The 20295-nt window shown below is 41.9% G+C and overlaps 6 protein-coding genes across 6 annotated transcripts; 2 read left to right on the plus strand and 4 right to left on the minus strand.

Annotated features, from left to right (window-relative positions):
* The first annotated feature begins 174 nt into the window (after positions 1 to 174).
* Positions 175 to 1328, plus strand: EAF01_006971 (uncharacterized protein). The gene is made up of 2 exons (XM_038915225.1): positions 175 to 739; positions 803 to 1328. Exons 1-2 carry the CDS (start codon positions 301 to 303, stop codon positions 1105 to 1107), a joined length of 744 nt encoding a protein of 247 aa, XP_038768863.1. The 5' UTR covers positions 175 to 300; the 3' UTR covers positions 1108 to 1328.
* A 3452-nt stretch (positions 1329 to 4780) lies between these two features.
* On the minus strand, positions 4781 to 7193 carry EAF01_006972 (uncharacterized protein). Its single transcript, XM_038915226.1, has 6 exons — positions 6964 to 7193; positions 6875 to 6908; positions 6413 to 6825; positions 5851 to 6339; positions 5688 to 5777; positions 4781 to 5629 (listed from the first exon to the last, which is right to left on the minus strand). Exons 1-6 carry the CDS (start codon positions 7142 to 7144, stop codon positions 4920 to 4922), a joined length of 1917 nt encoding a protein of 638 aa, XP_038768864.1. The 5' UTR covers positions 7145 to 7193; the 3' UTR covers positions 4781 to 4919.
* Positions 7194 to 8086: 893 nt separating this feature from the next.
* EAF01_006973 (uncharacterized protein) lies at positions 8087 to 8602 on the minus strand (the record flags this gene model as incomplete). The annotated part of the gene is made up of 1 exon (XM_038915227.1): positions 8087 to 8602. One exon carries the CDS (start codon positions 8600 to 8602, stop codon positions 8087 to 8089), a length of 516 nt encoding a protein of 171 aa, XP_038768865.1.
* A 2050-nt stretch (positions 8603 to 10652) lies between these two features.
* Positions 10653 to 11739, plus strand: EAF01_006974 (uncharacterized protein; the record flags this gene model as incomplete). Its single annotated transcript, XM_038915228.1, has 3 exons — positions 10653 to 10763; positions 10821 to 11253; positions 11303 to 11739. 3 exons carry the CDS (start codon positions 10653 to 10655, stop codon positions 11737 to 11739), a joined length of 981 nt encoding a protein of 326 aa, XP_038768866.1.
* A 246-nt stretch (positions 11740 to 11985) lies between these two features.
* Positions 11986 to 13763, minus strand: EAF01_006975 (uncharacterized protein; the record flags this gene model as incomplete). The annotated part of the gene is made up of 3 exons (XM_038915229.1): positions 11986 to 12192; positions 12245 to 13510; positions 13569 to 13763. The coding sequence occupies 3 exons, from the start codon at positions 13761 to 13763 to the stop codon at positions 12004 to 12006; spliced, it is 1650 nt and encodes a 549-aa protein (XP_038768867.1). The 3' UTR covers positions 11986 to 12003.
* Positions 13764 to 17327: 3564 nt separating this feature from the next.
* On the minus strand, positions 17328 to 19756 carry EAF01_006976 (uncharacterized protein; the record flags this gene model as incomplete). The annotated part of the gene is made up of 4 exons (XM_038915230.1): positions 17328 to 17999; positions 18123 to 19017; positions 19098 to 19464; positions 19522 to 19756. 4 exons carry the CDS (start codon positions 19754 to 19756, stop codon positions 17328 to 17330), a joined length of 2169 nt encoding a protein of 722 aa, XP_038768868.1.
* Positions 19757 to 20295: the final 539 nt, after the last annotated feature.

Here is a 20295-nt window from a genome sequence, read left to right on the forward strand (position 1 = left end):
AGTCAATGCTTTCCTCAACTACCTACCTACTCATACGCGGCGAGGTAACAATCGAATCCAATGCTAATCTCGTGACGATCATTTTCGACTCATTTCTCTTGGTATTTCAAACAGCCATGGATAGCTTATTGCCGACTACTACTCAAGGTTACATTCTCCTATGGTGACAACCCCTCATCTTGAATCCCTACTTTTTCGTTCTCAGATGCCACTCCCTCATTCCCACCATCCATTTTTATCAATATCCAGCCTGTTTACAAACACCATCACCGAGAAAACTCATAGCTCAACACCACCATTATGTCGATGAAAGGTAAAGTAATCGCCATCACGGGAGGTGCTTCAGGAATCGGTCTTGCTACAGCCAAGCTTCTGAGTTTACGTGGCGCCATCGTCTGCATTGGTGATATATCCAACGAATCTCTCGAAACGGCCATGGAGGGTGGTTTTCTCTCACAAGTCAAGGGCTCGATAGTGGATGTGTCAAACCGTAAATCAGTCGAAGGCTGGATTGATGAGATTGTGAATGAATTTGGGAGACTTGATGGTGCTGCCAATTGTGCAGGGGTTATTGGTAAGCATCATGGTGTGAGGAAGATCCAGGATCTAGAGGATGAGGAATGGGACAAGATCATTGCGGTTAATTTGACCGGTATGATGTACTCTCTAAGGGCTGAGTTGTCAAAAATTGAAAATGGTGGAAGTATCGTCAATGTATCTTCCATTGCCGGAACGCACGGTTAGTCATTTTCCTCACGTCAAGATGTTCGATTTCGTGCTCATACAAAGTCCTCCAATGCAGGATTTGCGAAAATAGGACCTTATGTCGCCAGTAAACATGGAGTCATCGGTCTCACTCGTACTGCCGCAATGGAAGTCGGTGATAGGAATATACGAGTGAATGCTTTAGCTCCTGGTCCAATTGATACGCCCATGATGGGGCACGCTCGAGAGACTCATGTACAGGAGGGTGAATACGACTCTATCGTCTTGAGAAGACTCGGTACTGCAGAGGAAATGGCTTCAATCATTGCCTTCTTATTGAGTAGCGAAAGTTCATATGTTACTGGGGCAGTATATCACGGAGCTGGTGGAATGAGTGCTTAATTATCATCATGCATCGCCTACCACCTGCTGTCAAAAGAAGCAAAATGGAATACTATCATGGTCGAAGCTTTTGAGTTATATTCGAGGGCAAGGGATTTCATTTTCTACTTCAAAAATTCTATGGCGGCCAAATACCCTCACTGAATTTCTTTTAGCAGTGTTCGATATTTTATGAAACATGTCTCAAGATTGTACCACTCTATAACCTCATGGACATATGTGAAGCACTGCGGGAACGCAAACTCTGTGTTAATTATCATGATTCCTACATCACCAAGGACTGCGTTCAAAAGTTTAAGCCTTCCCTTCAACTATATCCCCGAAATCATATTTAAAGAAGCCCCCACGTTCCCCGCTGATCGTCATTAAGACATCGCGGCTGCGGTATCTAGCAATCTAGCAATCTAGTTTCCCATTCTTTTTGCCATCTTCTCGCATTGGTTTTATATCGTATCTTATTGTTAGTGGGAATGATTCTTGTCGTCGATTACCTTTTCCGCTGTCGTTATTGAAAGCCGCTCTTTCTTTTGGATGGTATTTGTGTTCTAGACCAGACTTGCTGGAGATTAAGTTGGAACCATTTGAATAGTGAGTCTCCAACTATATGTATATTCTACCGGTTATTCTCGAAACGAAGCAGACACCATTCTAGTTTCCGGAGACCACAGGAAGATTTGCTTATTGGAGTTTGAGAGCTGGAAAGAGGGTGTTTATAGAATGGGAAAGGTGTAGGATGTATGCGGAGTGGCTTTGAGATGACAGACGATTGTGCCATTTTTTCTTTTCTGGAACCGGTATTTCCTGGGACTTTTGCGCTCATAGGATGTGAAGAGTGAATGAACGTCTTGATCGAGTACCTATTGAAGGCTGTTGGATTCGCAAACTTTAGACGGAGTTTTACATAAATTACACCCTCTCCAATCTCTACTCAATCCATAACACTTTCAGAACGTGAAGTTTTTCACGAAATTCAAGGTGCACATGTGAAATGTCAGCATATCATTCGTGTTCGTTACAAAAGACTTCTTGATTTTACTAGAATGATATAGCTATGAAACTTCATAGTGTGGATTCTGGTGATGGTTTTCATTGCCGTGGGTTACTGTTGTCTTTTTTTTGGAGTATGATTGTTATACTAAATTTTCTATACAGTCACCATGTACTGCTACTAGTCACTTATCAAAATCACACTCAATTTCATTAAAACTTACAGAATATACTTTTAATTTTTAAACTATAAAATCAATAGTTTATATAAAAATATTACATAATTAGATTAAAAATTAAATGATTTATCTTTAATGATCTTCTTTATTAAAAAATAATAAGTTAAAACTAAAAGAAAAAAAATCTTTAAAATACTGAAATTTACCAACGAAATAAGCAAAGATTATAAACTTTCAAAAAATATATTTTTAAATAATATAATTCACAATTTAAGAAAATTCAAAGAAAATTAAAAATATGATTTTATTGAATGTTAATATTGAAATAATATATATTTCAAAATTCAAATAAAAACATTTAGTTAAAGTTATGGATTTTATATATAATAAAAGTGATAAAATGACGTTTTTAGATGTAATTTTGATAAGTGGCTAGTAGCAGTGCGTTAGTACTATAGTAAACAGAAACGAAATGTTAATGAGACTGAAAAGCGAGAGAGGGAATAAGATTAACAAATAATATTCTTACCATAAGAAACTTGTAGGGTATCAGCTCCGCTAGTTTCAGCAAGACAGACATGCGATACATCTATCTTGCCTGGGATAGCTTTGAAGATCATATGAGAGATAGAAGATGTTTCTGTAGCCCAAGCAAAGTTCTCCCTATGTAATTACAGCTTGAGATTAAAGAGGCTGGATTTGAAGGGTATGGGTATGGGTATGGGGTGTGACGGGGTGGAAGGTGGGGGTTGAATGATGTACTGCACCGCGTTTATTACCAAATCGGAGTGGATCTGACATCGTAACAAGAGAGCTGTGAGAGAACGGGTCTGTTTTTCTAGTACTTCAACTTGGAGACTTAGTAGGGGTCATAGAACGGTGGATCATCACTTCAAAATGGGACATGTGCTTCAATAACTGAGTATTCCCATCATCGTTTTTAATTTTCTAGAGCACATCTGAAGTTGCTCTATTCTGGGGGCTAGTTTGATTTTGAATTCTCAGAAAATCCCTTCCATCATTACCCGAGTACTTATCTTTGTTGTCGCTGGGCGTTTTCATCGTTTCATCTGGTACACTGATCTTTGATTCATCATACTCGTCAAATCCTAAATTCCCAACATCTCTTTGCGAGCCAGTAAACCTCAAAGCGCGCTTGTGCTCAGAATTTCCGGGATTTCCTTTTGTCTCGGATCTTGCTAATCACCATGGTTGTTTCTGGAGAAGAAGAATCATCTAAACACAGCATTTAATAAATATCCAGATATTTCGGCTCTGGATGTCTGATCGTGGCTGACTACCTAGATACACCGGGGCATTCTATGAGGTGGATTGACGGCCCCGGGAATATTCATTATTAAGCAAGTGCATTTAATTGGGAGATATGAGTTACTATGTCAGGAGTCTGTGTCGTAGTTTGATAGATCTGTAGTATTTAACGCCTCTTGGAGCTATTCTGGAGTGCTTGAGCATGAGAAAGCAGCTGGAGTATTAGCAGCATGGGCTCTGTCTGGCATAACCTATAGTTCTATTTAAGCTCGCTGTAAGATGGTGATTTTAGAGACTCCTGCGCTGGGTATCTTGTGCGATTAATTTATTCATGTTGTCGAATTTCATCATTATTGTCTAATTCGTCATTGTTGTCGTTGCCTATCAAAAGTGATCATTAAATGTCATTTGCAAATTCTTCCTCGCATTATTTCAAGCCCTCAATCCTCATCAAATTCAGATTGGTAGACTCCTCAGGAGAGATGAATACGATCTCCTAGAACAATTTTTCGCTTTGCCGCCGAATATTGAGAACATTAGGAAGTAGTCTAAGACTTGCTTAAATAAGTAAGTAGGTAAGAAAAGTATTGCTCGCTTGGTCAAGAGTTCGAATGCTGGATAATGAGGATTGATGGATTCTCATTGGGTGTGGGTCTTCGAGTAGTCACACTATGTAATCTTACCAATGATACAGATTCATGGGGTAGGAGATTTCCTCAGTGAGCCTCCCGAAGGACCTATATCACAGAGATTGATAATGAGTGAATACCAAACTCAAAGAAGAAGCGAGCCGATTATTTAAGGAATAGTTTACTGGTAACTTTTCTAAATCAAGAATACAGTAAACGACGAATTTGCTGAGCAGCATGGTACCGACTTGTTCTTGTTTTCTTGTCTCTAATACCTCTATGCATTGCAATTTCGAGAGCCGAATAACAATCGTACGTCGAGAACTTCTTTCGGCAGGGTTCGCGGTTGGGTGTGAGTGTTGTCACTGGCTGTTTTTGCTGTCTTTTTGTTACGTTCGATGTCGTTGAGATGACTTTTTGAGCTTATTATGCTTAGTATTTATGCGCATCGAGGGATACTTATGACGAGTTCATACATGACCTACTAAGTATGACCTTGATATACACAACGGCGAAATCATCTTGGACTCTTCAAATAGCCTGGTCAATTCTGGAAAGTTGGGTAAATAGAAGGTTTTAATTTCTAGCGAGATATTTATCAGGAATGGAGGCTCCATTGTGGGTCTTATGTGGAGGGAATTAAGTTTCTGACTGGACTATGCTTTGGTCAAGTGTTGTATCGACTACCTCACATACCTGAGAAACACATAAATTCAAGAATATACCCAAAAATAAAGGACTAACAACCCTACGCATCCTCCAAGATCTTCGCCGCACCCTTCTCCGCAACTCCATAAACAGTCCCCTGCAAATGCGCACCCACAATCATCGGAATTACACTAGCATCCACAACTCTCAACCCCTTCACCCCATAAACTCTCAATGCCTCATCTACCACTCCACCCAATTCTCTCGGCAACATCGATGCAGTACCCGAATGATGATGTTCACTCGCCACAGATTCCCTCACATATTCCTCGATCTCCGCTTGGGTCGTAACGCTCGAACCTGGATATGATTCTGTGAGATTGATCGCTTGGAGAGAGGAAGTGGTGCGCATGAGACGCGTGTAATTGAACGCTACGGTGAATTGTAGCAAATCTATTGGATTGGAAAGATAATTTGGATTTAGAAGAGGGAAATCGAAAGCAGATGTCGATGAAATGGAGACGCGGCCACGAGAGAAGGGAAGTTGGATGGCTGGAATGATGATGCCGTCGCTGACGATCATCTCCATGTGGGAGGTGTTTTTGGAGAGCAAGTTGGATGCGAGAATTTGATTTTGAAGTTTGTAGCCAGCGAGAACGGACAAAGGGGTAGATGGGAGTAGGTATTGTGATACATTTTTGGACTGGGAGAGAGATTGAAGGGTGGAGAGGGTGGATGGAGATGAACCATTCAGGATTGTTGCCAGAGGGAGGAAAGCAAAGACGTTTGCTGAGGCGGTTGTAAAGGGCCCTGTCAATGTCTTAGTATGGCTATATGCTTTGAGTTATAATGGAAAATGGTATCTCACCTTCCCTTTTCTCGCGATACAATTCAAGCTGCTCTTCGAGCCACGTAGCATTCGTACTAAGATTCCCAGTCTGAATCGCGATATTCGGAGCTTTACATGAACTCAAATTAGTAAAGCATTCAAAATCAAGTTAACCAAATTGACACAAATTAAAACAGCATACCATTGTTAACAGTAGTAAGCAATAAGTGATCCTGGTAATTCTCGCCAACACCTTCACTCTCGACTACGACCTCAATCCCTAAATTTTCCAACACATCGCGTCGTCCTATTCCAGAAATCTGTAGTAATTGTGGAGTTCGCTGTGCTCCGGCACTTAGAATCACCTCTTTCTTAGCATTCACCGTGAATTTCTCATCATTCACACCAGCTGCATATTCTACTCCCGTGGCTCTGGGTTCTTTTGATGTTTCGGATGAATAATTGGATGGAGTAGAGAAGAGAATTTTGGTAACAGTATTAGAAGTCAATACATATAAGTTAGGACGAATAGTCAAATTAGAGCTTGGGGGTAGGAAAGATTGAGATGTACTGCGTTCTTTGGTATCGGGAGTAATAGAAAGGATGATGAAGAACACGCCGGCATTGAGACCCGCGAGAGAGTCTTTTATATATGAGACGCCGAGTTCGAAGAAGGCGTTTAAGAAGTTCTCTGGGGGTTTTTAGATTGGATTCTTTGACTTCGGCAAGAATTGGTAAGATAGATTGTACAAGGAGAAACTTACTAGTACTAGGCCAAACGAAATTCGGATATCCATTCTGGACAAACCCGTTCTCCCCGTGGACGTTTGCATCATATTCAATGCCCCAATATTGCACTTCCTCTTCATCAGGAGGTGTGAAATGTTCGCTTTCCTTGAGGTAAGGAAGCATACCCTCCCAATTCCATCCAGGATTTCCAAGTTCTTCCCAATGGTCATATTCAGCTGCATTACCGCGCATGAATGCCAATCCATTTATAGCAGAAGAACCACCAATTACTTTCCCAGCCGGAAGATCAATCGATCGATTTCCGAGGTTCGATTGTGGAACTGAGGTTGTGTTCCAATCATAGATTGTGCCACGAGGACCGTTACCAAGTACGGGGAGATTGGCGGTGGTTATTAGAGGGACTGTTATGAAATCTTCATCTTTGTGACTGAGACAATGTGAGCATGGGTAAATGTCATGAGATTTTGAGGTTGTACAAATTTCCTGCTTCGATCACGAGAACGGTGGTGTCTAAATCAATGTTAACAAGAGTGAAATGACGATTTTTCTGAGGCACTAGACTTACTAGCATTTCTGGACAAACGGTTTGCAACGACAAGTCCACTTGTTCCTCCTCCTACTATCACATAATCGTAAATTGGTAGGAGATCTGCTGATCTTTCGAAAACCTTCCCGGAGAACACTGGGTGACATGCTACATCATGAAACATAGATAAAAAGAACACGAACGAGAATGAAAAATACATCTTGTCCGATGCGAAAAGCGTTAGTGATCAGAAAGAAAGTGATTGTTGGGTACCTCGTGCAACTCATATACAATTTGAATCTTTTGTCTTGATACTGTATCAAGTCTCCACCCGAACAAAGATCTGCATCATAAAGTGACTTTAACTATTGTTGTCTGGTCATTGGTTGAGATATGGTTATTCATCCCTGATTCGTCGCTGACTGCAGCAATCTAGATCATTAGTGTCGCTTAGGAGCGAGCTGAAAGATGCCGACAACCCCAGACACAGGCTTGGTGGGGCAATTTCGACAATCTTCAGCAATTCCGAGGTTCGTATGGTGGACCATTGAATACGGAAGAAATGATGATATTTTACAATTGAGGTTTTCGCTTGGGGATTTCTTAATTTCGTAACTAACACCAGAAACATCGACATATATGTATGTGCATAGAAGATACACAACGATGGAAGTTACAAGAACTAGAGATGACTGACTTCAAAATGATAGGCAGCTACTACTGATAGCATTAACGAATGGAACTCGGGCCTGAATTCTCCGAAATACTTGACCGAAGTCTAGGAAAGGAGAGGAGGAAAAAATGCAAAGAGCCTTCGGAACCCTTATTCTAGGGAACGAGAACAAAATGAAAAACGCCAGGTAACAGGAAACAAGAGAAAGAAACCCAGGCCCTGCCCGTATTGAAAGTTTCAAGTATTTTGACAAAAGCGCCTCTAGAACCATCGTCAATACTCAAATAAAGTGCTCGTCTAAAACAAATTCTGCAATGATTATCGCTTCCATTTTATCGGCCCAAGCAAATATAAGGTTAGAATCTTCGTCCTGACAGAAGCCAACATGACCACAAAACTTGCGACCCGTTATAGTTTTATGGTGACTATTTGGATCATGGTTGCGTCAGACCAGTTGCAAATTTCGTGTATGAGTGCGTAGAGAGAGGATCACTGGTCTGTGTACTGACGAGATCTGGTTGAAAAGCTCAAGTCGCGTTTCTCAAAGGATTTATCGCATTTATTACTGCCACCAGTAAAGAATTCGTATAGTCCCCCAATGAAGCTAAAACCTCGACGTGTTTTAAAAGATGCTTGGCTGGTTGCGTTTAGGTTGGTGATCTTTGGAATGCCATCACGGTTCTTTTGGTTAGGAGAGCTACCTCCATTAGAGAAATCATCTCCAGATACACAGAAAAAGTTTCCTGCCTGATTCTCCACACAATCGAGTGAGATGGCAAACTTTCCACTCTCATCTACGGAGTAATCTAAGCCATTGCATATGCATATGAGATCAATGCTAGTTGCAACTTCATCATCATTCTTGACACAAGTCAAGGTACCAGCTGCCACTTCCCTGATGGCAAGATTCTGTTGCATGGCTGCTCTTTCTGCGGGGATCGTTGTGATTGCTTCGAGAATGGTTCCACCTAGATTGAAATTGAAAGCAATTGACCAAGAAGACATCGCGAGAACAATCAACGGTGAGAGCGAAAGAAGTTTATACACTGTGGGGATAGTGTTTGCGTTTCCGTGGACGTTGGTAACAAGTAGTTAGTGATTGCGAGTATATGAATTCGATGGAGTCAAGTCGAGGGAATGAATTTGGTGGAATATGTAGATCAAATGTGAAGGATGAGTCTGTACACTTGTTTTTGTGGTTGTTTGAATTCTTGTGCTGGGACTATCTCAAGTATATGTGGGATTCAAACATAAAAAAGATGTGCCATAGCAAGATAGCATACCTAGTATTCCCAACCACAAAAAGAGACAACTGCGAAACAAAACGCAGAGTCTGTCAGCGGCGAGATGACCTTTAAATAATCTTAAATTCCAAAGCCACAAATTGTATATCGGTTCGAAATTAGTTGATGGAGGCATAAATTCATTTGAATTCTCAAATTATTGTAGCAAAAACATGTATGTTGTCAAAAATGGAACAATAGAATCACTCATGCAAAGCGGCACAGCATTGAGTTGGGTTTCACTGATTATGGGTTGGATGTCGTTTATCAAGACATGATGAATCGAATGATGTCATGCTTCTCGATGTTGACCTCATGGCTCGTAGAAGATAGTCAAAACCGCTAGGCAGTTAGTGCAGCTGTTGTCGATTCAAAAGTCGAATCTAGTGGTAGATGAAGAGCGAGTGGTCGCGAGAAGGTCAAGAAGGTTATCAAGAAGAAGAAGAAAGTAGCGCAAGCGGGAGCTGAATCGCTGATGGAAGATCTGGACATCTTGGTAGATTTACTTGAGCTTCTAATTGCAATTCTTCGAAACGTATACATCAACAGAATGCTCCCCATTGCGACTGTAAAAATCACGTTGGGGTTATTCATGTATAGCTTGTGATTTTACTCGTCAGTTCTTGCCAATAATAGCGTTGAACTCATTTTTATACTTCAAGAAGCCCTTGAATCAAATGAGACAATTTAAGGTGGTTAATTATAGCTTACAGTTGACCTTGAAAACTATTCTTGGATGGTAATTTTTGGTTGTGATATAAGGATTCGCTATTCAGCAATCTAGTAATCTTGTTACTATTGTGGTACCTAGAATATAAATTCAAATGCCGCTGTGATCGTCTATTTTAAGCACTATGGATAGAAACACAAATATATGGATTATATGCCACAGTGGCAGCAAAAGTCGAGATTTGCCTCTATTTTTCGAAAAGTTGGTGACAGCCGAACTAAAATAAACGTGCATCAAGACCTCTCATGACCCGCAGGCTATTTGCAACACCTAGCGCCTCCGAGTCCATATTGAAAAATATCTCAAAATTGACTGCAGAGTAACAACCATCATGTGTTCTTTGTCTCGCATGGCAAGGCCGTGATGTTGGTAGTCGTTAGGGCTGTTGTATTGACTCTACTGTGCGGCAAAGCTTTTGCCAAATGTTGGATTGAGTCGCAAAAACCGCCAGAACTTTCTTTTGGAAAGAGTGCCAAATATACTCAAAACAGTGTGATGTGATGATCGAATAGATAGCATGAGCATATCTGGGTTCTAGGAGATCGACTGGATCTTAGTAGCCCTGTTCGTGGAAGCAAGACTAGGCACTATCTCAAAGATGAATGAGAACACCAACAGGATTGATAACATCATCTCCATATCTATGACTATACGGGTTTTCCTCTTGTTTGGCACATTGGCTAGCCAAGTCAGACGTTGAGAATCTGCCACAGTGATATATGATCATTGTTCGCAATCCTGATGTCATTGCTGCATCGCTACATCTGGGGCAAGAAGTATGCCGCCTAGTGCGAGTTGATATCAAGGTGTGCAATAATCAATAATCCAAATTAACAATGAATTCGAATGGGTAGACCAAATTTTCAACGTTTAAAATTTGAAAGCATTGAAATTTTGCGCACATCAATGACGGTGATGGTGATATCACCGCCATCGGGGATTATTCTTATCGCCGCAACCCCGTCTTATCTGGGGAAACTCTGGACACCAGGTCAACATCCTTCAACATTCTTCAACATCTTCGCCCTTCAAATCCACAACCATGCGAAACTTACCTGCTCTAGTTCGCGAGAAATTTAAAGCAGCTCAAGCTGCTGGCGATATCTCCTATTTTCAGACTCAATTGGCTATTTTGCATTGCAATTCGCTGCCGGTAGGAGCTCAATCTGGTTGTCCCTCATTAGCTAGCTATACATACTAATGGTTATAGTTTCAATTACGATATTCCCCAGCGTTGGCAAATAAACCAAAGGCCGACAAGCTCAAAGATACCCCTCAGAAGCCATTCAATCCATTTCTAAAACCGTCCTCGTCGTTGCTTGTAACAGAGTTTGGGTCGTACAACCTCGTACTTAATAAATTTCCAGTCATACCGGATCATTTCATTCTTTCAACAAAGGAGTTCAAAGAACAGACACACTTGTTGGAGGAGGGGGATCTTGAGGCAGCATATAATTGTCTGGAATCATACCATGCGGAAGGGGAAGAATTGTTTGGGTTCTTCAATTCAGGCGAACACTCGGGAGCATCGCAACCCCATAGACACATCCAATTCCTTCCAGTCGAATCGATGAGAACGGGATTAGAGAAAGATTTGCAATGGTCTCCATTGGTCGACCGTCTCGTTAAAACAACCGCGCCAGGTTATAACTGTTCTGTATCCTTTTATATACATAGCTAATACCCATGCAGAGCTCCCATTCACATACTTCGCCGCGTCTTTCACCAGCAATGTTCAGCCGTCAGATTTGCATGCAACCTACTTGAAATTGCATCAGAAAGCTTGCCAGCTGATGAAAACTACACCTTGTAAAGATCGCAAGGAAGCGTCGCCTATCAGCTATAATTTGGGAATCACCAATAAATCTATGGTGTTATGTCCACGAACATCGGAAGGTCTTGAGATCATGGATACTGATGGCAAAATCGTCGGATCTGTTGCATTAAACGGCACTCTTCTAGCAGGTACACTATTAGTTAAAAGTGAGATTGAATGGGATGCTATTCGTAGGGACGAGGGAATACTCGTTAATGTTCTCAAGGCAATAGGAGTACCTCCGCACAATACAGTTGATTCCCAACACACAAATTTTGGTACTTTCGATAAACCATTAGACGGAAAGATATAAAATGGATTTGATAAAAGCTAAGATATCTGTTTATTAAACCATATTCATAACACAAAGCCAGCCTAGCAGTGCCCTTTTACTTGGACGCCCAATCAACTGACCCTCGATCGCTCGCTGGTATTTTGTTCGACGTCAAGTGGTTATTCAGACCTGCCGATTCACGAATGTGTTGTGTCTCTCACTCCTTGGGTAACCATTATATCCGATATTATATGATAGTGTCTTAGGGTTCGATGATTCTCCCTTTCAAATCCAGGTACAATCTCATACCTTCCTGTCTACCTTCTTGTCAACATTCTTAAGTGCCATCCACCGTTTTCGACAAGTGGCATAACCAAAATGATATGATCCTCCATTATCATAGATATACTGGGCGACTTTTTTCCACTGTGGCTCTGAACTCTTACTTGTGCTGCGCCCAAGCTTTTTCACGGCCTTGCTCAACAATTGTATCTAAAAACAAGTATTAGCCTCATTGTCATAGAGAACTGAAGAATCTACCCACGTCATTGTCCGTCCATTTCGGCTGTCTTACTCGATCTTTTTTATCTTTGGTTAAGGTTCGAAATCGACCCCTGAGTGTGGATTCTGCAGCGGTAAAATTTCCACTGGATCGAATTGCCTTGTATGACATACCCGCTTGTCTTGAGCGAATCAAAAAGTTGTTTTGCTCAAATCTAGTGAGGAGTGGCATGTTCCCGACAGTTGACGAAGATTTACCGTCAAGAAGATCATTTTTCGGCGTAAGCGGTACATTGGAATGCTTGATTTCAAAGTCATTTTTAATAACTCCATGGCTTCGAGTATTTCGAATTGCACTAATGGGAGTGCTAGCACTTTGGTGCCGATTTTCCTCTGGCCTGCTTGTGGCCGTTCCATGCTCATTAAACCTATTGGGGATTTTACCATCGTTTCTTGCCAGTCTCGAACTTGGGAGCATGTGTCGAGAGCGTGATTGAGGGGTGTGGTCTTCGGATAACCCTTCGGCTGCGGAAGGACTTGGGGTATAGTCCGAAGTACTTGTAAGAACAGTGGATTCTGGTGAAAATACCGAGGCTTGGCTCGATGCCCTGGTGGTGGTAGAGGCAGTGGAAGTAAAAGATGCACCAAGGTTCAACGCTCTGGGTTTGATCGTACTCGGAACGAAAGGAGCTGGTGGCCATTCACTCTCTGTTACCCACCCATCATTCCAAGTCCCCTCAACATTCTCTAGCTGATCATCTTGTGGTCGAGGAAGACCATCAGGAAAGTTCGGAATGCACGATGCTACCATGCCATTCGAATGATCATTGATTTTGTTCATAAAATTGCCATTCTCAATCGACCACCAATCACCCAATATGCCGTCGTGCGTAAAAGACCCTGACGCAAGAGACTCGTATGTACTGGACTTGTGGACATCATCATAGTCTATACTTGGAGTCATGTTGTCATTGCTGAAACGATCAGTGGTTGAAATATTGCCGGGGAAAGATCCGTGTCCTATCGATAATGGTGTCGAGGTCCTGCAATTTTGGAACGCTGTAAAACTACCCCGACCCTGGTCTATACTCATCTGGGTATAATCTACCCCATGTGTTGAATCTGGTCCATAAACTTGCGTCATGTTAGGTGCTGGATGTAAGGGAAGGGAATAAGAATGTGCTTTGGGAGAATGCAGTCGTGGATGTAATACCACGCACGTTGGCGTTCTTGGCGAATTGTTATTGCCTTCCTGGTTCCCAGAAAGTGGTGTCGTATCTTGACAGAGCTCGCCACTTTCATTTTGAAACTGCTCAAAGTCAGTTCATGATATGATAACAAGCACTTGTCAGTCCCGGTATACCTACCAGCGGAAAGTTTTTGTGGTCTCGAAAGCTTTCAAAATTCTGCTCCCAGCCCTTCGTAGGTGGTGGGTTGACGACACTGAAAGCGTTGCTATCCATCTCGAATAATGGTTCTGGCATTGAGGGGACTACACGATAATTTGTGAAAAAGAATCCGATACTGTTCGGCATGATTCGGGGATCCGTGTGGTATAACATTATTTTCATTCTTGACCGCTATCTTATTGCTAAGTACGTTTGCGACACATACATCAACAACGAGATGTACTTAAACAAGTCGAATTCACTCATTACTTCTGCATATGCTAGATATGCAGGAATGATGTAGACACACCTAAGAACAAGGCGGTCAAGCTACAAACTGGGTACTAGATTTTCTCCTTGCTATTTTGGCGAAGCGGCAAGAAACTTTTGGCAACCAATCAATATTTCTACCGGATAACGAGTGTTAATCCTTCCCCGCAAAGTTTGCAACCAGATACCAGAAGGGAAATCTGAAAGGAACACTTACATTAGACGTTGTTATATATGATCCCACCCACAAGACAAGTGTTAATCAACATATGCAAAACTCGTGAAAGCTAGGGACCCGAGCTTTATATTTCAAACTTCGGGAAATCATGACATTGATCACAATGGTCGGGCCGAGCGCGATTCCATTAGATCATCAACTTCCAGAGACTCCGAAGAAGGAAGCTCAGATCAGTGTCATGTCCTTGATCGCATTTTCTTTTACTTTTGTCGTAGCTCTCTTCTTTACACTTTCCAAAAAGCTTGAAACCCCTGCAAACATCTCATCATGCCCCGTAATTCAGATCACTCATTGCCTAATTCTATTGCTGTGGATGTCCGTAGTAGTACCCACATATGTTCACCCTTTCGTGGTAACGAAGGAACCGGGACGGATACCTGCATACTTCCTACCAAACTCAGCGGCACAAACCCTTAGTAGTTGACAGGATCTGAAATTGTCTGGCGTTTTGATCGTTACAATGATGAGAGAGAGCTAATAAAAAATTTGCCGCGCCTTACTGCTGTCGTCTATTGGTCCCGCCAATCCGCCACTAATACTACCCAAAACTGCCTTCGCACTGTTATCGTCTCGCAAGGGTGTCTAATCAGGAGGCATATATGGAATGACTTCGAAGGGTGAATATTGCGCGAAGACTAAAAACTGCCAATATGTCAGTCGGCATAAGCCGGCGGTTTGTTACACAAGGACTTTCAGTTCCACTTTTTAAAGTCTGCCTGCATAAGAACCTTTCCTGCTTTCCTGCCATGTTATGCAGGACCCTTTACACCAGGTACTTGCCTTTTGACAAGTCATTTCTGGCCAATATTTTCATTTCCCAGGGTTTCATGTGCTTTACAAGACGGTGGATGCCAGTCAAAAATCAGCAATCATTTACTTTAGCTAAAAAGAACTACAATGGAGCTGCATCGCACCGTTACTTTGCAAGGATTGGTGCAGACCCTTAGTTCTCCATTCACTGAGGGAATTATATCCATCATATCATCTATCGTAATCGCAAATGTAGGCTAGTTGCTTAAATTTGCCATCGGACTCGAAGCCACATTGCAATTTTCATTAAAGATATGTTTGGTTCAGAGAGTGGTCAATGGTCTCAGAATTGATTAGCTTCACGTGGCAAAAGGGCAAACATTCCACGTGCGGTAGCTTTTACAGACTGACCAGGATCCCTTGTGCGGATGTTCGCATACACCAAGCGCACCCCTTTCTACACGGTGGAAGTTGCATGATAACGTTGCAACATCATTTTTGGCGGATATTGTTACTGGAAAGTGCGGCTAACTTTTAATATTAATCGCTCATCTGTAAAAGTTGCTTGCGCCAGAAGATAACCATGCAAGATAATGACTTGGCAAGGATTGGCACATCTGTTGGCTGCCACTATGGCCTTGTAAGTTTTGTGTTGCCTGATCACTTGGTGACGCGTGCCTCAGTTTGGTCCCATCGACGATGATACCCATCAAACTTGTTTCCTCATCAGTGTCAACAACTGCCTGGTCAGAGTTGCAGAGACGACACGTTCGGCAGTTCCCATTTCAAGCGTCGATCTTGATTCCTGCAGATACTTCCAAGCACGATATTGATAAGACTAATACTTTCCAGCGCGTAGTTGCCTACCTTCTTATTTTTCTTTAGGTCATATGCATACGTTCCCCTGTTAGGTGCTCTAGCCAGGGGAAATCTGGAGATGACCCGGTACAACCTTAGGCAGATTAGAGGTTGAAAGTATATAGCCAAAATGACAAATCATGGAAAACTACTCGATTGCTTTTTCAACCTCAAACGGAACCAAGGACAAGGATCGACAAGAAAGACGGGGATAATATCATGGCTTTCTATAGCATGGGAAGACACTCTATACCTCTCACAGGGATGGGAATCCAAGTTTACCGGTACAACCACACTGAAAAGGCCATATTGAACTACACATCACATATCGTCTTGGGCAAATACCTTCCAAATGTGGCTTCGATGAGTAAGTTAGACACCCTCTACTGCAACGTCGGAAAATAGGAGAAATTCCGGGGAAAAAGTAGGGATGGAATAGCCGATAGATGGTTGTAAGAAACGTTTCGTAGCGTGGTTGACGGTAGGACAAGAGGGGATTGTGTGTAACACACTTTTCTCTTTCTGGCTATCTGGGTTGAGGCGTCGCAATGGAGTCTATTTCGTTGCTAGTTGAGTTTTTTTTAATCAGCTTGGAAAATCACTGTACATAGATAGGTGTCATCAGAGATTAATGGTGTTAGCTAGACAAATCTGTATAAAGTTGAAATATACTACTATGACCTGCGTACATTTTAGCGATAACCATAACCATAACCATATCCACATCCATCTATCAACCAAGTCAAGTCAAGCCAAATCAAATCCTCCTCTTTTCAACCTTTCCACCTTCCCGAGATACAAACCCCTATAATTTCTCAACCACGGCTTGGGGACCTTGGCATTTGGGAAGACCTTTACTCCCCTCCTACCCAATGGCCAGAAACCAAATCATCCTACATTCTCCAGCCATGCAGGAATATCATACGATTCCTTCCACATTCCCATTCCCATTCGAAACCGTGAATCATGAACAACTAACCGAAATCCACATCCCTCCCAAGTAACCTGATGATTAACTATGTATCTCCTCACCACATATCCATCGCGAGATAGATATCTTTCTCTTACTTTGAACTTCCTGCCTCGAACTCTTATTTCTTCTTTCTTGTTTCAGTGTTGTTCTTTTTGCTTTAGGTTTCGGCTTTTTTACTTGGTACTTGATACTTGGTGCTTGAATGGAAAGAGATGATTAGGTAGATGGGTAGATGGGTAGATGGATAGATAGCTAGATAAATAAATAGCGAAAATCACTCGTACGCAATGAGAAACGAGAGAGTAATTCAAACCTAATTATTCGAAACCTGAGCCGCGCACCTCTCCCCATCTAGTACAGTTTAGCTTCTACGCTTGCGTATATTTTCACTTGCTCCCGCCTGTACAATTTTCTATCATTGCCTGATTTGTCCCTTCACCTCAGATTTTATGTCATAATATTGTCATCTCTCATTTACCAAAGTGATTATGGTATAATTACTTTGATATCAACTCCTCGACTACCTAGATAGTCACACCCATAGCTACAGCCAGCCATAGCTATACCATATATTAGCTAATTACTACTACATATACCCCAAATTCCTCACATAAACTATCTTTTCATCCCAAGAACAATCTTCCCACCCTTAAATCCAATTCCCATCCCTCATACTCATACGGTTATCAAAACTTTCCGGTGAACTCTCACTTCCGTTCTTGTCCCTCATTTTCATAGCATTAACTTCATAATCGCCAGAGACATTTCCATCATCATAATCAACTCCAACGTTTTCTCTCCCGCTTCGTTCATTTAGATGATGATGATGATGATGTAAAGTTACCAATTTCACTGCACCACCATCTAAGCCCCTATCTACATCCCATGCATTGTCTTTCGTTTCCTGTTCCTGTTGGGGTAAGTCATCGTCGTCTTCAGTCATACTCAACTCCATCATTTCCGCCATTCTTTCCGAAGATAGTAATCTATTCTTCAAAATTTCTCTCTTTCCTGGTGTTGGACTCCACAGTCTTTCGATTATAGTCTTCTTGGTGGGAGAGGGAGTACGTCGCATCCACTCCGATTCTTTGACAGGGGATGGGGTGCGACGCATCCATTCTGACTCGGTAAGGGAAAGCGTGCCTGTATTGTCGTCGCTTGCCGTGCTCATATATGATTTAGCGGTGATGGAGTCTTTTCTTGGGGGGATTCTCAATGGCGAGATTTCATCTATTGAATGCCTCTGCTTATGTATTGTGACGTTGGGAAGGGAGAAAGAAGGTTGTATTGTTGATGATGAGATAATTCCTTGTCTTCTGGACTATTGGTTAAGATCGTTAGTACTGTGGTTCCATCTGAATTTGGACGAGGTAAGAGAAGGATGTGGTCATGGGGATTAGACAGGAGAACAATGAAATGGATAGAAAATAAATTGGAACCATACATCAGTTCTAGAAGGGGGCGGGGACAAAGCTGATAAGCCTTCAAAATTATATTCCTCATCAAATTCGTCTTCTTCACTATCATCCTTGTATTCAATAGATATCTCAGAAACATCCGAGTCAATAGACACTGCAATTGCAGTTCCAAATACTGGCTCGGGAGATGGCTGGTCTCTATCAATATAAGAAAGTAAAGAAGGAGTAACAGATGGTGCACGAGATGTTGCTGATGCACGGGAAGCCGCTGATGAAGTTCGACTTGGTATATCAGGTAGCGGCCTAGTATTGTACTCACTAGCCAACCATTCATGTGAAAATGCCGATCCAGCTCCATCAATGGATAGCGCTGAGAATTTTGAGATTGGCATAATCTTTCTCTCGATACCTTTCTCTCCAGATGATGATATATAAAAAGGATCGAGCTCCGCGGTAGAATCAGAAGAAACAATAAATGCATCTCTATGATCCTTCTTGACCGTTAATAACGGATCTAGTTGATTTGTGTCCAAGATTCGAGACATCCAAGGTTCTCTTTCATCGGGATCATAAGGACTGCTGCTAAGGTCGAACGGAGGGTAAGCAGCTCGGAGAGAGTCGTGTACTTGATCGCTAGTATAAACTTTGCCCAAGTATTTCGTTGGAGTATGTGGTGATTCAGTTAGTTGGTCCGGTTGTGGTATAATTTGACTTGAGGCCATTAGGTGCCTAGCCATAGCTGGGACCTGGGCTTCAAGAATTCTAGGATGGTTAGGAGGTATAAGATGCAACTTTTCAAGATGGTCCCAACTTCTATAGTGAAATTTGAATGTTACAAATGGATTATCCTTCGCATCCTTCAAATGCCAATCGTAATATCTCGCATCTTGAGGTCTCTCTACAAGGCCATGAGTGGGCATACTGAATGAGATTAGCCAAGTTCACTCGAGCGAGCAGACGATTACACGACATGAGCGTATAGAGTGCGTTGTAAAACCTACATAACACCATAATTTGACTGATCTTTGTATTGCGCAAGCTGCGGATTTCTTCTCTTGCGACCACGAGCGCGAAAGACCTTAATCTCGATCAAACCACCATCATCTGCAGCAGCACAGTCTTGGTTTTCCTGACTGAAGAAGAATGGTCTGTATTCTGTACCGGGGTTCTTGTAAGTTCTTTTACCTTCCTTGTAGTCCCATTCTGCGCCTGGCTCGAACAATGCTCTCATCACTTGCCCGCTTGGTCGATTCTTCGTATTTGTTCCCCAAGATGTAACGTGTCGGCCATTCATATATAATTTAAAGTAGAACCATGGACCTTGATCTGCGGCGCCGCCGACATTATAACGTATAAAAAATCGAGATCCTGTAGAAGTATCAGATGTGCGCGCGCATTGCCTTCTTCACCTTGGGAGGCTCTTACCTGATGCTGATGGTATATAAACGGAAATAATTGAGGACTGTCTACCAAGCAAACGATCGGCCTTGCTATCATTAGATTTAGTAGCTGGTGAGTGGCCATAGCCTTCGAAAACTTCTTTGCCCAACTTTGGTGATCGAAATGTGAATTGAGTACTTTCTGGATGCGGAAACTCGGGGTGCATCTTCAACTCCCACTGCGAAATTATGTGCAGCTTGATCCCTTTATGTGCCGGCATCTTGATAGATTTGCTAGAGATGGAATCTTGAGATTTGAAAATATTGAAGGTATTGAAATCGCACAGGAAGATTTTATTTCAGAATGCCATTTTTGATGCTCGGAATTGGTGTGAATGGAGAATGAAGAAATGAGTGAATGGGATGAACAAAATGACTGAATGAAAGTGTAAAAGGAAATGAAATTGTGAAAGGACGTATGATATCTTGAAGTAGAAGATACCGTATGAAGAAGTAGCGAACTTCACTTTACTGAGCGGACGAGAACCCATCCCGAACATCACTCCAAACACGTATATTTAGACTTCTCTTCAATTTTCAACACTTTAATCTTATTCGTTCTTTGTAAGGTGAGGTTTTCAAATGGCAACATATGGAATATTCATGTCTCCTGTATTACTGTCACTAACCTCCCAATTATCTCTAGTATTTGAGGTGGAATACAAAGGATATAGCGAACATCCTAAAGGAAAAGATTTTGAAATAGCCTTGCAAGAAGCTAAATTGCAAGTCTACCTCAAGCAAAGAACATATTTCCCTT

Source organism: Botrytis porri (assembly GCF_014898465.1).
Source record: "Botrytis porri strain MUCL 3234 chromosome Unknown BPOR_009, whole genome shotgun sequence".
NCBI classification, from domain to species: Eukaryota; Fungi; Ascomycota; class Leotiomycetes; order Helotiales; family Sclerotiniaceae; genus Botrytis; species Botrytis porri.